The sequence below is a fragment of the Pseudochaenichthys georgianus genome, chromosome 18 (genome assembly GCF_902827115.2).
Source record: "Pseudochaenichthys georgianus chromosome 18, fPseGeo1.2, whole genome shotgun sequence".
NCBI lineage: Eukaryota > Metazoa > Chordata > Actinopteri > Perciformes > Channichthyidae > Pseudochaenichthys > Pseudochaenichthys georgianus.
This window is the reverse complement of record NC_047520.1, coordinates 11171653-11187835: the sequence shown is the minus strand read 5'-3', so window position 1 is coordinate 11187835 and position 16183 is coordinate 11171653. Positions and strand designations below refer to the sequence as shown.

General features: G+C 43.7%; 1 protein-coding gene across 1 annotated transcript in view; it reads right to left on the bottom strand.

Annotated features, from left to right (window-relative positions):
- Window positions 1-672: 672 nt before the first annotated feature.
- LOC117463771 (mitogen-activated protein kinase kinase kinase 11) overlaps window positions 673-16183 on the bottom strand; it is a 57190-nt gene continuing 41679 nt past the window's right edge. Inside the window, 4 exon segments of the mRNA XM_034106205.2 lie at window positions 673-9637; window positions 12511-13122; window positions 13288-13391; window positions 13487-13658. Of these exon segments, the coding sequence (XP_033962096.1) occupies window positions 9039-9637; window positions 12511-13122; window positions 13288-13391; window positions 13487-13658 (1487 nt within the window). The 3' untranslated portion in view covers window positions 673-9038.

The following is a 16183-nucleotide window of genomic DNA, read 5'->3' as shown; positions in this document are numbered from 1 at the left end:
CTTCTTCCACCTGTGATTATGATTAGAAAAGAGTTTAATATAATGCTCCCCCAGGTCGCACCACTTTATATCATTTTCATAAATACAGGCCACTGCTCTGACAAGGTACTAACTGGACACACACTAGTGAGTGCATCTATGTCCTCACCTGCCATAGCTGTAGAGCAGCAGGTCTCACAAAACATCATTCCCCTCACTTACAGAAAGATACGCACACATTCAGAGCCATTATTTCCACTTGATTTGATGGACCGTAAACGATGTAAAAAGATGTCCTAATATAAGGACTGCTACTTTTTAGATTTCTTGATAAAAGAGCTGCTAACTGGAGACCAAATTACATCTGACCCCAAAAGGTGAATATGAAAACGGGACATGTGCAATGTGTTAACAATTCTGGGATGAAGTCATTTGGTAAGGATCAAACATTTTGGAAACTCATTATCAAGTAAAAAAAATCTCTTGATGAGAACATAAAATATATTTTTTAGGGATAAAACATTTCTTAAAAATAAAAAAAATGGAGAATATAGGCTTTTTGATTAATGTCCAAATGGTATTGTGACAAATCAGAATTGAGAAACCCAAGTCTCTGGAAATCACAAAACAACATTATTTTCAACACAAGAATTCTCAGTTACCTCTATCAAAATAAATAAAGTCACAAACAAGTAAGGAGTGTTACATTTTATTTGGTCTCTTTTTGAGCTTTTTCCTTTTTTTTTTTTTTTTCCACAGGTTAAAACCCATTATAATAGTCAAGAGAAATACAAACATCTTCACATACTGTATACAGAAATAGTCCTCTTGACACAACAATAAAAACAGTTGATTAGGCCCAGCCCAGTGCGAGATTTCACAAAAATGCAACAATAACAAATATTCAAAGCCCGATGTTCGCAAAAGCTCTTACTCGCATGAGCAGAGGCCGTTCTGAGAGAGATGTAAGGGCTGCCAGGGCAATGCAACAGTTGTGTTATCACATCGCCTGGCTTGAAATAAGACACAAAATAGACATGGAAATGAATCTGGAACAATAACAATAAAAAGCAAATAGATACAAAGACAGAGAGGAGGTCAACCTGGTCTTCTACTTAAGGTAGCGACACAATCCTCATCTCTATCTAGCAGTTTTATGCACATACAAATTCAGTATGGGTGCCCCAAGGAGTCATTAGACTGTGATTTGAGTTTGGGATTTTGCGGCAATGGACACTAAGAACCTGATTTCAATCTCTACCAGGCCTTTTCTGCTACACACAAATACTGGGGCTGGCAGGGGAATCATTTTGATACAGATTTAGGTCCAATTAAAGAACTGGAATGTAAAGTGAATCTGCCTCATGTGAAGCACCCATACATACATCTTAAATACTCCAGTGAAAACCTATACAATGTGTTGTTCATATGAAGCAATCAATCTGTCATCTTAATGTAGACCGCGTCCATGGCCATCTAGAAATAGTTTTGATCCAGTGTGTAAAACGATGGCCATATATAAATATCCACTTCCACCCCTGTGTAGAAGTGTTGTAAAGCTGGCTGGTAGGAAGCTTTTACAGTACTGTGTGTTATTCAAGCCCAAGCAGAAGCACCTGAAAGAGACCAGCTACTTTTAAATTCCCACAAGACTTAGTCAAATATTTAACCAGGACTATATTTTTGCCTTAGACAACGAGAGAAAATACATTATTTTGTATCACCGTCATACAAAACCATGGTTCTAAACACAATGTTGGACATTTGTAACCATTTGTGTTGTTGTTGTTGCTGACTTATCTGGAATGTTTTAGTCACCTTACACCTGCCTGTCATAAGTAAACCGTCCAGTTTGTATTTTTTAGCCACAGATGGTCTACACAGAAGAAAAATCCATGCATAGATTTCCATATTTGAACTCTGTTGAACTTCTACATGCAAATTTGTAGCATTTACTATTTATTTAGCTGACCTTTAGGAGAGCGAGGCTAGCTTGGACTGTGGCTAATGGGGCTAGCAAACAGGGCAAAGCCTAATTTATTGTTTACCTCCGAAAGTCAACCACAAAATTATTAAAACGTTATTGGAAGAAGGTTGAATATGCAAACTAATAGGATGGCAGGCAATCTGTTTAGCATTTTATGGCAGGAAAAATGTGTGAGGTGGAAGAAAAATATTGTCAAAGATGTAGTTACTATATCGCGAAGCTTCAAGGACGCTAGTTTGTAAGACTAGCTTATCCACCCTGACACGTAGTATGACATAATATTATAATATCAGCTATTTCAGACCTTTCATCTGCCAACGATGATGAGGAGACAACAATAAATCATTCGCAGACTCCATAATTGAGACACAATGGCTGTTTACACAACCAATTGGTTTGCAGCACACTCATTCAACACTCCAGAAAGAGAAATGTACAGATTGAACGGCTTCTATTCCAGGAAGATCACAAGGTAATTGAGTGTCAATAGCTAGGCCGAACAATAATCACGTCGTGGGGCTGTGGAGAGAAGGGGGGACAGTAAGCGGGCCTTGGACTTAATAACCTCATACAATAAATCCATGTTTAAATCGCTACTCAGAGCACCAGCCTTCACTGTGGTCTTGGAAACAAATTGGTCCTCCTTTCACAGCTCCCATTCATCCAGTTTTACAGAAAAAGAGGACAGCAGATGGTGACCTTGGATTTCACAGACTGAAAAGAATTAGGAATAATGTTCACACTTTGAGAGACCGAGCACTGGCTTATATGCACCTGGCAGAGCCTCTCGTGTACGTGGCTTTTGTCCACGTCTCTATTGGGATGCGCGATTCCTGTACTGTCAATAGAAGGTCATATTTGATCATTTGGTCTCGGCCTGTTGATGCCAAACAAAGGCCTGAGCAGGTGTTTCAGTTCATATGAGCCAGAAAGAGCCATAATGTCTCTGGCACTGAGACAACTGAAAGAGGCTGATAAGCAGATATATTTGTAACCTCCACTTAATTGAACAAAAGCAAGCACAGGCAGCAGAGGTAAATGGGGTGAAAGCCACTGAAATGTCAGGCCATCTATTTCCTCCTTTTAGAATGTTCTCTTCACTGAGCCGCCAAGGTAAGATTTCATCAATAAAATAAATGCGACACGTGTTCAATCTTCCCTCCATCCTCCAATTTTCTCTGTAACCGTGAAGGGGTGAAAGAATGATTTAACAGGAGCTGGAGCAATTTAAGAAATACAGTCCCCTCCCCTACTGACTCGACTTCTTTAAAGTCCAACACTGCAGATGGGTATGTTTGTGTGTCTGTTACTCTCAGTTATCAGGATCATTCAATTCAAGGGTCCAAACTAGTATAGGGACTCAATTTGAATCAGTGGCTAAGTGAAACAATTAGTATGTATATAAACATATCCACTGATGAAAAAGCCAAATTAAGCTTTAAGTGTTATCCTGATGGAATGGATGGTTGCATTAGGCAACGCTTTCCAATGTTAACAAAGCCAGAAAGTAGCTAGCTGGCAACATGTTTTTTCCCCTTCTGGATAATAGCTCTGATTTTTCACCTCTGAAATTCTATAACACAAAGGCATATTACAAGAAGCCTCTCGGCGGGATGAGGGTCAGAGCCTCGGGTTCCCCCATTGTGTTTTCTCATTAGCTTGTATTCATGTAACGTATAGACCATTTGCCACTGGCTGATTAAGGGCAATGGTCTGAGCTTGAACTTTGAATTAAGACCATCAAATCATGTCTGCTGCCTGCCACAGCGGGGCGGAAAGAGTAACACCGGTGGCCGGATATCTCCATGCAGAGAATGCACTCCTCTTCTCCCTGTCAGTTTGTACACTGGAGGCTGATTTGAAATGACGGATGGGGCGATGCCTGGAAGAGCGGAGCGTCATAAACAACTCATCAGCGCACGCTTAGCAGGCTGTCAGTAGGGGAAGAGGAGTGGCAGCTACGGTTCCTAAATCTGACGGGCAAAACCAAATATCAGACACCCCTGTCCACAAAAAGGCTTCTTTAAAATGTCTTCAATCGCCCGGCTACTAAATTAGTTTTGTCAGATTCAGATTACACTTAAAGAGGCGAGGATTTGGATGTTAAAAATAACATTTTATGTAATGCAGCATATTTCTAAGCAAAGGTCATGTCGCAGAAGAACGGTGTCTCACCACTCAAAGGAGGAAACCGACTCCAAGTATTTACAATAACTTAACCATTTGGGAAAAGCACAATGACTGCTATTGAAGTCGACTACTCCGCGTGCGAAAGCTCGAGTGAAAACGACAGGCAACACTTTTCAACTTCACGTCTGAGGGAAAATTAAAGTCTGGCGCTGAGGGAACATTCATACAAGTCATGAGTGGCAGGTTGAAGTGGATACTTGACACACACACACGGAATTGTTGACAGAAATAATCTGCCAGACGTTTCAATCATCTCAATTTCCTTCATGTATCATTTCTCCTCACAGAGCTCTGTTGACAATAACAGCCATCCTAGACTAATGACTTTCGCAGGATGACTTTCGTGGCTTTTGTTTTGACACCAAGAGACAAGGCAATAACTCATCACTTGTCACATCTGCAAAATGTTTGTGGCGAGGACAGGATCAGGAAGAAGGTAGGGAATACTGCTGAGAGACAAATTCTATATCAAACCTGCAGCTTTTACTAATCTATCGGGTGCCACTTTCTGCCAACATAAGATGGTCAACCTTAAATGTTGCTATTTTATCCTGTGCAAATCAGACATTAAAAACAAAGAATGCAGTGGTGAAGCTTAAATTAAGTGCTTGTCAGTTTGTCTAACATCACCTAGAACATTTTTGTATGCATAATAGCCTTTACCCATGTTTACAAAGTTGGCTTAGCTTAGCAAAATCTCAAGAGGCTAGCCTGGCTCCGTCCAAAGGTAACTACATATTCTCTTCTCTGAAAGTTCAATGGTTTCTTGGCCACCTAACAGTGAAAAGCTCCAGGAAGTCACTAATGGAACTTTGCATGAGCGGGAAGGCAGATCCTTTTACCTTTTAACAGAACCAGGGCTGGCAGCTTCCAGTCCTAATGCTAAGCTAACTGGCTGTTAGCTTAGCTTTCAGTCCTAATGCTAAGCTAACTGGCGGTTAGCTTCAAATTGTATGGACTATACAAAAGTGGTTTTCTTTCCATCGACAACACAGTAAATACTTGTTCCCCTGAATGTCAAACTAATCCTTTATATGGATACAACGTAGCATGACCTTTATACTAATTTCAGGACACTTATAGGAACAACCACAATGGTTTTCCTAGTTTGTAAAGGAGACATAATGTCAATCAGGTCTATCCAAATGTACACTTAGTTTGTGGCGGTGGGAAAGTAGGCAGTGTTTAAGCTCTCTTTATGTCATTTTTGACCCAACTAATTGCAACAATACAAGTATAGGACAAAGGCTCTTCAGCCCACGTTCAACTGTGGCCATTCGTACAGCTAACATTTTAGCCCTTCCATATGGTTGGGCAACACCATCAAGTTGAAGCATACCGAGACCTTTAAAAGCACTGTGTCTCTTTGTTACTTTTAATATTGCTTTGATGTCCAGCGGTTGATGAACAGACACAATAGTTCAATAGAAATATTCAAAAAAGCTCCCGTTTCAATTTCAAAGAAATGCAATTGACTCTGTAAAATGAGCACTACTCCAATAATGGACTCTGTTCTAGAACAAATGCCATTTATTTTTCCCCGGATGGAAACCTGGCTGTCGCTGAGTCAGGACAAAACTGCCCTCGAGAAAACTTTCCAGAGTAGAAATTATAGGTAGGAGTAAGAAGGAGAAGAAAGAAAACCTCCCCACATGACCTGAAAGCAAAGGACGTGGAAGAAGGTGAGCTTCGATTGTGAAGATTTCATCCGTCAGCAGCGGAGAGAATAAAACAATAAAAGAAAAGGGAAAGATAGCTCGCTGCGTCTTTGAAACTTTATGCATAGAAAAAGGGCACGGCTTAAATGGAGCCGTAAGCTGATGCAGTGATCAACTCAATATACCTCGCGAGGAGGCTTTTTCCTAACGTTGGGGGAAATTAATTAACCAAATATCTGAACGCTTTGTTAATGCTCTCCACTCTTATCAAGAGGCTAATTATCGCTATCAGCCTCCTCTGTTCGCCAGACAGATTATTAGGCTAATCAGGCTTTCCCCCTTTGGAGACAAGGTTTTCACTCTTCGTCGGAACAAAGCTTGTATTGTCCTCCAATGACACGGTGTCAGTGTTGAAGCCAATCAGTATTTGTACCTCGTAATGCTGCTGCGATGGGAACAGGACGAGTTTGCGCTTAGTGGGTCTCTTTCAGTTGCCTGCATGCTTGAGAACTAGTTTGACTGCCATTAACATTTGGTGGATCATACTAATTGGATTCTATCTGTGATATCCAAGCCATTCAAGGGCTTATGTTGTGAAGCATTTGTTGCTGGAAACCCCTGGAGAAAATGCCTGACCATGAAGTATGTCATTCGATCATTGATGATAATGATAGTGAACTAAAGTTAAAAGGGCAAGCTGCTGCTCCAGTGCATTCTGGAATAATTTATATTTTAGCATCTCTACAATGGATTTCTTCCTGTATTATTGCTCAATGTTGAACTTCAATGCTGTAGAAGTATCTCAACATGCCATCACTGTTATTCACAGGATCCTACCAGATCTGTTTAGCATTGTTAAAATGGTTGAAGTCGGACTTTTAACACAAACAAACTGTGAGGGACCAGGGTTTAGCAGCCCTGCTACATTAGCCTTGCAAAGTCAGCCTACATCTCACACCAAAGGCAGCAAGTCTGATATACATGTGCTGAGATTTCATAAAGCCTGACTAGCCATGTGAATAATGAGCGTACGTTTGACGCTGAGACAGATTGCTTACGCCCCGTCTACACTACAGGCATCGAAAAATGCTTTCAAAGCTTCGCCCATTCACTTGAATGGGGTGACGTAGAAGATTTTGAATCTTCGCCGAACTGCATTCTGGGGAGCGGAGCATGGCTTTGGAAGCATCGTGAGCATCAAAAGTTGAGCAATGTTCAACTTTTGATGCTCCCGATGCTTTCGGAGCTGGCATCAGCCAATCAAATCCCGTTTATGCAAATCCCGCCAGTACAAGCGCTAGCCAATCAATCATTTCCTCATATTCCAAACGAGAAATTACGGTAGCAAATCACCCGGTTCTTTACGACCAGAACTATTTACCGGGATACAAACCAGGCATGGAGGGAGGTGGCAGAGACAGTGGGTGAAACTGGTAGGTTTTCGCCTGTTTGGGGAGTTTATATCCAGTTTAGTTCGTTTTAACATTGCTATTGCTTTGTATGCCGGGGGCGGGCGGGAGATTCCTGATTGGTTGTTGGTCGCCTTGGGCGCGAGAAATCGCCAAGCCTCTGACACGCCCAGCTTCAAGATTCTTTGAAGCCTGTAGTGTTTTGGCTAATGGGCCGTTAGCCAAAACGCTGTAAACAGGGGGGGAAAGCTAACTTTATCTACTAGCTTTCTTCTCTTGGTATTTCACTGGCCACCTGAGTGATGACAAAACACCAGAAAGCCACTGCTATTAAACAAACAAGAAATGATGTACTATAAATGAAACCACGCTAGCTGTTTCCCCTTGCTTCCAGCCTTTATGCTAAGCTAACCAGATGCTAGCTTAAGCTTCAAATGAAACAGAGTGATAAAAGAGTGGCATCACCTTTCCTTTCACTCACAAAAAGGGCAACGTATTTCTTCACAATTAAGTTGTTGAAAAAGCAGCTTGATTTTTATCACATCAGGATATATTTAACACTTCCATGACAACAATGGTTTTCCAACTTCCTCTAATAGGGTAAAGAGGAGAAATGTCAATTAGTGAAAAATACTGCCAAATTGTAGGCTGGCTTTGCAAAGCTACGACTACTCTGCTGTAATGTACAAATAAATAAAATGTCAAATGAAGCTTCCATACATTTTGTAATATTTGCAAATACTTGAATGTATTTGGTTGAACCTTCCTACAGCATCAGACGGGTAGTGAAAAGACAGACTGGATGATATGAAAAGTAATTAAGGTGTTGTCAACTCTCTGTACTGTCCAGTGTGGCAAAGCCCACCCGTCTGGCACTCCATGGAGGTAAAAACAATGTATTTGCAAACACTCCGTGTGCCAGCCCGTACTGTCACAGTGGCATTCTTTGGCATGTGAAGGGAATGCAGAGGGCTCCCCCGGCTCGTTTCCTGTGTCGCCTGCCAGCCGAATAAATCCCTGGCATCTCAAGGGAAACGTCATTGGAATTTTATCTGTTTCCAAGTGGAATGTCTGGGTCATGGATTTGTTTTGGATTTCATGAGTGGCCTAGAATATAATATACAACAGGCAGATTCTGTTGTTTCTTTTTTAAACATAAGCCCTCCTCGAACAATGAGCCTAGACATGCACACACAGACACGTAGACGACATTTTCTTCCACAGCAATAGCAAGCTGATTTGCAAAAATTTGAGTCAAATTGAAAGCATTTTCCCTACGCACCAGATAAACCATATAAGAAATCTTTGAAAGACATATACTAAAAACACTTCACGAAATAAGGCACTCCAATTTTCCATTGTCCTGAATGCTTTCAGTTTGCAGAGAGGTAGAGGCAGATGAAGCTGTGCAAGGCGCCTTATCCACCTCTGCATTGTCACAGTGCTTCAAAAGGTAGGCGGAGATGAAAGCAGGTGATATGAGCAGCCTGATAGGATCGGAAGATGGGACTGGTGATCTGTGTTCTGCTTCTTCAAAGGGAGAGAAACCTGGATAGAGGGGGAGAATGAAATGGGCACCAGCTATTGGTTCAAAGGCAGCTTTCCCACAATACAAAGCACCGCCTTTCACTGGCTTCCGAAGCAGCAGGCTGGCGTATCAATAGGACCTGCAATGATTGTGGGGTAAAACTCACTCAGTGGGTTGATTGATGGGTTTTTTCTTAAAGATTCCAAATGTTTGTTAAGATGGTGGACATAGTAGTGAGATGGTCCTAGACTGTGTTCCTGCGACAAACCCCCGGCCTTGCCTCGTGTTTAGAACCTATCGTCTCTGAGTTGCGTTGGGGACTTGAAGGGCTTGAGCCCCAGTGTCTTGCGGGGGTGAGCCCTCTCTTTGGTAACATCCAGGGGTCTGCTGCAGGCCGCCCAGCCCAGGTCGATGAGGGGCGAATCGGCCGGGTTGAGGGGCGCTAAACGGAAGGTTGGCAGCGTGGGGGAACCGTTAGTGGAGCACGGGGCAGAACGGGAGGTGGGAAAGGGAGTGGAGAAGGGGTCGAAGGGAGAAGCCGTGTCCGAGCCGCTCGAGGGGTCAGCCTTGAGGGCGAAGGGGTCGCAGTCTGGTGAGGGGAAGGGGTCACAGTTGGTGAAGGGGTTGGTAGGGGAAGGCTGGTAGCCCAGAGGGTTGCTGTCAGAGCGGTGCGGGCTGCGGCCCCCAGAGGTCCCGCCACCGGCTGAGATGAAGCTCCAGGGGTCGATGCGGGGGCGGATGGGGGACGGGCGAGGCCGGGGGATCACGCTGACCTCCAGGCGTCGGGTTTTGGGGCTGGAGAGGGCGGGGCTAGGGTGGAGGGGAGAGGGCACAGGAGGCTTATCATCAGAGTCCTGTGAGTCCAGGCTCAAGGGCAGGTCCAAAACTGGAGGGAACAGAAAGACAAAGCATTAAAGGGACACCATTAGGGATTACACAAGGTTACTGGATAGGTGAATCCAGAGTAGAAAGAATGTGGAGGCTAAGGTGTAAGATTTTTAGTCACCTAGTAATAATCAAGGTTTGAATACACTGGGTCCTACATTTCCCATAGTGCAAATCAGAAGCATCTTTAAGGTTTTCTGTCAAATAGTTTCAGTCTCAAGCAGAATTCCAAATAGTATTGGACTTCTAATCAAGAGCCACCGTTATATAATATGTCAACTGACCAGGACTGTCGAATGATGTATGATATAGGGTATGTCCATTGTGTTTACATGTGTGTTGTTACTTTATGCTTGTTAAAAGGTCCAAACCATTGAGGAACTGGTCTGACAGATTATTGAATGTTAAGGAATGAATGGCTCTTTATTACCTTAAATTACCTTATGTCAAACCCAAGGCCCGGGGGCCACATCCGGCCCTTGGTGGATTTAATTTCGGCCCGCAAGATAATTTCTAATTACTATTAGATCTGGCCCGCCAGGTATATCGCACGCACGATATTGAAAAAAACTGACATTGCGATATTTTTTTTTTTAATATTTTCCTTCACATTCCAATTCTGAAGTCTGAATATTCTAAATCATTTATTAACGTTAATACTGTTTGACACCCTGTTCTTGCCTTTTTATGCTAATATATTATTTGTATGTCCGTGGCATAACACTTTCCTAAACACACCATGAGATCATTTATTGCAATTATTTCTGGGACAACATATTGTCAAACTAAATAAGTTAATGTGATGCAAATTCATCTTTATTTCTATAATCGTGTGAGTTTCCTTTAAAAAGGCCACATTTTCATAAAAAGGCTGAATATTTTAAATATGAAAAACCTTCACATCTTCCGTTTCACCTTCTTTCCTAGGGAGGCTCTAATGCTACTCTCAAACCACTGCAGTGTTGCACTGGTGCTCTTTTGCTAAACTCTCCAATCTAAAATATGCATTTGCAAAACACATAAACCTGAAGGATTAAAATGATTCAATCCAAAACATCAAAGTGTTACATTATTAGTGTAAAAAAGAAATGGAACAAGCAAAAAATGTGGATGTAATGTAACTCGAAATTAATTTCAACATACGGCGGTGTAACAAGTTGACAGAGCTGCAACAGCAAGTGTAAATGAGCACTGACAAGAACATTAAACTGGGAATAAATCAGCCTGAAGGAACATGTGCTGTTTCCAAATGGGAAGTGTCTGCCAAGTGGCATTATTTACATCAACAGCAGCTCTAAGAGGCTGCTCGGCTATTCAGCTGACACCAACGGAAAAGAGCATTCAGGAGTCACACGAGAGCAACCGGCAGTGAAGGACTCCTCGGCATTCATCTCTCTCTTTCAAGCAAGCATTCACTGCCGGCGACCTTGTGGCAGTCTGTCTATGCTTCTGAGTCATTGCAGGCAACAAACAAGATGTTTAGCTAAAACACCCGCTGCTTAATTACGCGTGGCTTTTTGCCTCTGTGCACCCCAATGTAATGAGTGCATGCGGTTTGTGAGATGACGGTTGTTAGCAGACGAACAGGCGAGGCATGCCTGCTCAGTATCTGGGCGCAGCGCTGTCAGAGCCTCTGTGCGGAGAATCCCAGCTCTGTGAGTCAAATGGAGCAGATGTGGAGTGTGAAATGTTACCAGAGGGCACTCTTAAAGCCCCGGTAAAGCCCACTCGCTCTTAAAAACAACCTGTACCCACGCCTCCGTCATTACGGCTCTAAACTGTGTCGGAGCTTCTCAGAAATGCACATTATCTCTGGTTGAATACAAGTGAATGTACAGTGGATTCAAGTGTTGCTGATATGCACATCATCCCTGAACACATGCCTCATGAGAACACTCAACTCATGTAATTATAAGGACGCTAATCCCTCTTGAATGTGATCGTTAGCATGTTTGAATTCTTTACACTTGTTCTATAGGCATACAGTTGGCATGCCTCAAAGGAAAAGGTGCCTGAACAGGAGCGTAAATACACCCGACATGCACCCAGCCAAACTGTAACAGGAAGTGACCTGCACCATTAAGGCGACTTTGGCTGTGCACCGAGATGTTTTGCATTAATGTTAAACTTTGCTTTAAAAGAAAACTTGACAGAGGAAGAAACAGCCGATTGGGTTTGATTGGTGTTAGCAGTGAGTATGGCGGGCCAGCTGGTACCTGCGATATGCAAATAGCAGAAGACCAGCTTTGATGTAAATGAAAAAAGGTTGTGCCGCATTAAAGCCTCCCTTGTGCCAGACAGATCTTCCTTTAGAAAAGTGACAATAACAATTCAAGCCGTGAAGGAACATTGTCGCGCTGAAAAGGTACATTTCTCAAGGTCGGATCCAATTTCCGTGCGAGGCCTCCTTAAAATATGCTCTCAAGGAAATGCAGATGAATCACGCAGATAAATTAAAAACCAAATCATGGATTGGATTTGGAGAGGAGAGTCATTTTAAAAAGGAGCACTCCAGTGATTTAGTGCCGCACTTTCATAAAGTCGAGGAAGAAACAAAACATTTATAAAAAGAACGTTCAAAATCAAGCAACAGACATTTGACTTTTAGTCTTTAGTATGAGTCATGCTGCCAAGCTACTGGGCTTCCTTCACTTCCCACAATGCAACTGTGCAATATATACCTGGCTGCTATATCTCAGAACTGTTACCGGATGCGTATTTTGTAAATTGTGTAATTTTTTGACATCTCACAACCCCAGTTAGTAACACAGGCTTTCTTTTTCAAATGTGTGCGTTCTCCAAGTCACTAGTTAGCCAACATTGACTTGTATTATTGGATGTCGTGCCCCTTAAGGGTAGAAGAGTCCCACTGACCTAGCTGGGAGGCGTGTAGGCCGTGGCTGGACCTTCTCCTCCGCTCCGCTCTGTGCTCACAGGACTCACAGCCCACCCCCCCATTAGTTGACTGGGAAATTGGGGTCCATTCCCCTGGGCTGGCCTTGCTGTGCCGAATGGGGGTACGGGGACTCTGAGGGCTGTGCGGCATCTGCGGCGTCCGGCGGCCGCTCCTCTCACGGGGGTTTGGTGGCGGCGGCGTCAGGGGCAAGGGCTTCAGTTCCTGGTACTGCATCGCTAAATCTAAGAGTGGCCTGGAGAGTTGCTCCGAGGTGGAAAAGGTAATGAGATCGTCCACCACTGGGGGGTCTGAAATGAGGGGCATGGGCAGGGAGATCTCTGGTTCGGAGGGGGTGTGGTTCTCTAGGGAAGGGAGGTTAGTTCGAGGTGGCACCCTTGGGGGAATATCCAGGCAGCGGCCGAGTCCTATAGAGGCCACGAGGGAGCCGTAGCCCAGTATGGCCCGGTGGGTGCCCTTAATGAGGCCCCTCCTCTCAGGCCTGGGGGAGCCAGCCGGGGAGGAGCCCCGCTCCTCGCTGACCGAGTCTCGCTGAGGTATAGGGAGCCGCAGGCTGTCCTTCACTGAGGCGCCTGCAAAGAGAGGAAAATGTTTTAGAAAGACCGAAAAAGAGACGAGCCATTTATAATTTATTTAGCTTTTATGCATAATTCATAGTCATGGCAGCGTGAATTGTAACAGTGGCTAATGGAAGATATGCGGCTGGCGGTTAGCTGCTGATGGAGGCCGTTAGATACCGTTCTGAGCTGTGGGCTCGGAGGGTCTGTACTCCTCAAAGTCATCCTTGGATTCACCCCCCTTGTTGCTGTCGGACTCCAGTAGCTTGGCCCTCATAGACAGACTGAAAAAAGAAAAAAGGATTTAATCATGATCATTAATGCGGTAGAGTTCAATCCCACATTTTAAAAGGTTGACATGTCAAAGAAAAGACTGTACCTGCTTTCCTGGGGACTGAGGCGCAGGACTTTGGGGCTTTTGGGGCTTTTGGGGCTCTGGGGCCTCCAGTGAGGGCCCGCCCTCAGGTCCCCATTGGCTTGTTTATGAGAAGGGGCCTCTATGGGGAAGACTGGGCTCAAACCAAACGTCCTGTTGTTGTCACTGGGACTGACTGCAGGGGAAAGAGGACAGAAAGAAATGATGTACGTTGGAAAGTCATCAGTATGCATCCTGCTTAGCTGCATCTTAATGAGGTGTGCATTTTTTTAAAAGGCAGTTTACGCCAATAAATCGACGGCAACCCTGTAATGATTTCCTACACAATGACCTTTAATTGACTACTGCTACAGCTGGAACTCAAGTCATGACAATGCATTTTTTCTGCGCATATTTCTGCACAGCTTAAGTTTTGATTAAAAAGTCCCCATTATGCTTTTTTGCTTTTCCCTTTGTTTGCAGTGTGTTACACGGGTACACACATGTAAATAGTCTGTAAAGTCTAAAAGTTCCCTCTCCCTCCCTGCCAGAAACGCCTCCATTGGACTCCTTTGTTTACGTCGTAACATAGTGACATCACTACAAAACACTCACGCCTCTATTGGCGAGCACTCCAACACATTGCAACATTTCTAAGCGGTTGACCAATCACAACAGAGCCGGCCAGCTAACCAATCAGAGCAGACTGGGCTCTGGTTTCAGACAGAGGGTGAAAAGAGGTGCTGTAACTCTAACCTCGTGTTGAGATGACCTATCTTATGGATATAGACGGTAACCTCGAAGTGGTTCGCAGAGCAGACCGTGTGAGATGAGCCAAACCAGCAGAGGTGCAGATTGCTAATATAAAGGTGAGATTTCACATGGCGTTCACACACTTTGCACAGGCTCCGTGTCCACGCCGCTCACTACTCACAAGTGTCTCACAAGCTGGCCGATGCAGCTCTCACAAAGTGTGTGAACGCTGTGTGAACGTTTATTCACACCCAGCACGGAGACCCTAGGCTTCCTGCCACGACACCTCCCAATAAACAGACTCCATCGCACCCTTCTGAAAAGCTTATGCAGCATTCTCAGCAGTAACACCGACATGTTAGTCAAAAGAAGAGAACCACTTCAACCTCTCTTTTATTTCACTAAGCCACGGTGCTGCATATTCCCTCGTTCATCTGGCTTCATTTCAGAAATGGGAAAAAGTAAATATTCTCTCTGAATGGATATGTTGTATTATTTCCTTTGGCCCTTGCTACACGGCAGGCCTGGCTGCACTTTGCCTCCAATCACTCTCCAATGAAATGTTTTCAAAGCAATCCCAGAGGTCAGGTGATAGTGGCAGCAATGCAATTTCATCCCGATCGGACCGTGGCTTGCAAAAACACCATTTACGCAACGTGTCACTTTTAATGTCATCATGTGTTGATGGGATACTTTCTATTCACAACATTTGTTTTTTTAGACTTCACCATTTTATCCTCTGCCCATACTATTTGGGCTTTTATAAAAACATGTTTACAATTGTTTAAAAGCACTATTTTTCTCATAATGTCCGCCTGAATCGAGTTGTAATGGTTATGAATTTCTATTTGAATTAAGTTGTTCAGTGTGTTTCAGCACATGACACAGACAGCTAAACGTGCCAAGTGTTTCCAGAGTTTAAAAAGTCCCTAAAGAAAATTGGAAAGTTTCATTTGACTCAGAGAGAGAGGTCATTTCCAAGAGGTGTCATTGTGCTCTCCTATACTCATTTGTATCAACATAACACAAACCCTGTTGAATAGACTCTGTGGAGTAATACAAATCCATTTGGCAGCTATCTAGACAAATAAGTTTGCAGAGCCCCAGCAATAAATCACTGCTTACTACTGAGAGGGCAAGCATAAATACCCACTAAACACATTTTAATGACAGACACACTCATGCCTTAGTGATAGCCATTAAGGAAAGTCATTAGGAAGCAAAGGAAACCAGCCTTCTATTTGAAGAATAAATTAAGCTGGCAGATGGTGCAGATTTACTAACCACTTTTACACATAAATGTTTCACTGCAATTTGTGCTTTTTTTTTATCAACACCCGCTGGTAATTGTTTGGGGGGGGGAAACTCCCTTTCACTGCCTGTTGCTTTGCCACAAATGTCCTTTTGGGTTTTGTTAAGACGGCCTTCGACCTACTGGCTACAAATTCCCCCCGAAGGGAAATGATCCCGGGGCGTTTGTCTAGGAGCCAGACAAGCATAAGAGTTCTGTAAATCTCTGCCTCCAACCCTCCTCAACCCCTTCTCCTAGAGCAGTGAATTCCTCCCTGCTTATTTTTAATTCAGTAAACCGCACTGTAGCCACTACATGCATATAAAACTGTGCACCCTTTTTGCCTGGAAAATACAGCTCAATGGCTCCCCCCGCTGCGGCTCTGAGCGAACTGCGGGCAGGGGGAGCCGAGCGGGGCGGCAGTGGAAAAAAGCTGCTGAGAGGAAGTCAGATAATATTTGGACTGGAAAAGACTGTTGAAAAGGGAAAAGGCTGTGGCTGTGTGTGTGTGTGTGTGTGTGTGTGTGTGTGTGTGTGTGTGTGTGTGTGTGTGTGTGTGTGTGTGTGTGTGTGTGTGTGTGTGTGTGTGTGTGTGTGTGTGTGTGTGTGTGTGTGTGTGTGTGTGTGTGTGTGTGTGTGTGTGTGTGTGTGTGTGTGTGTGTGTGTGTGTGAGAGAG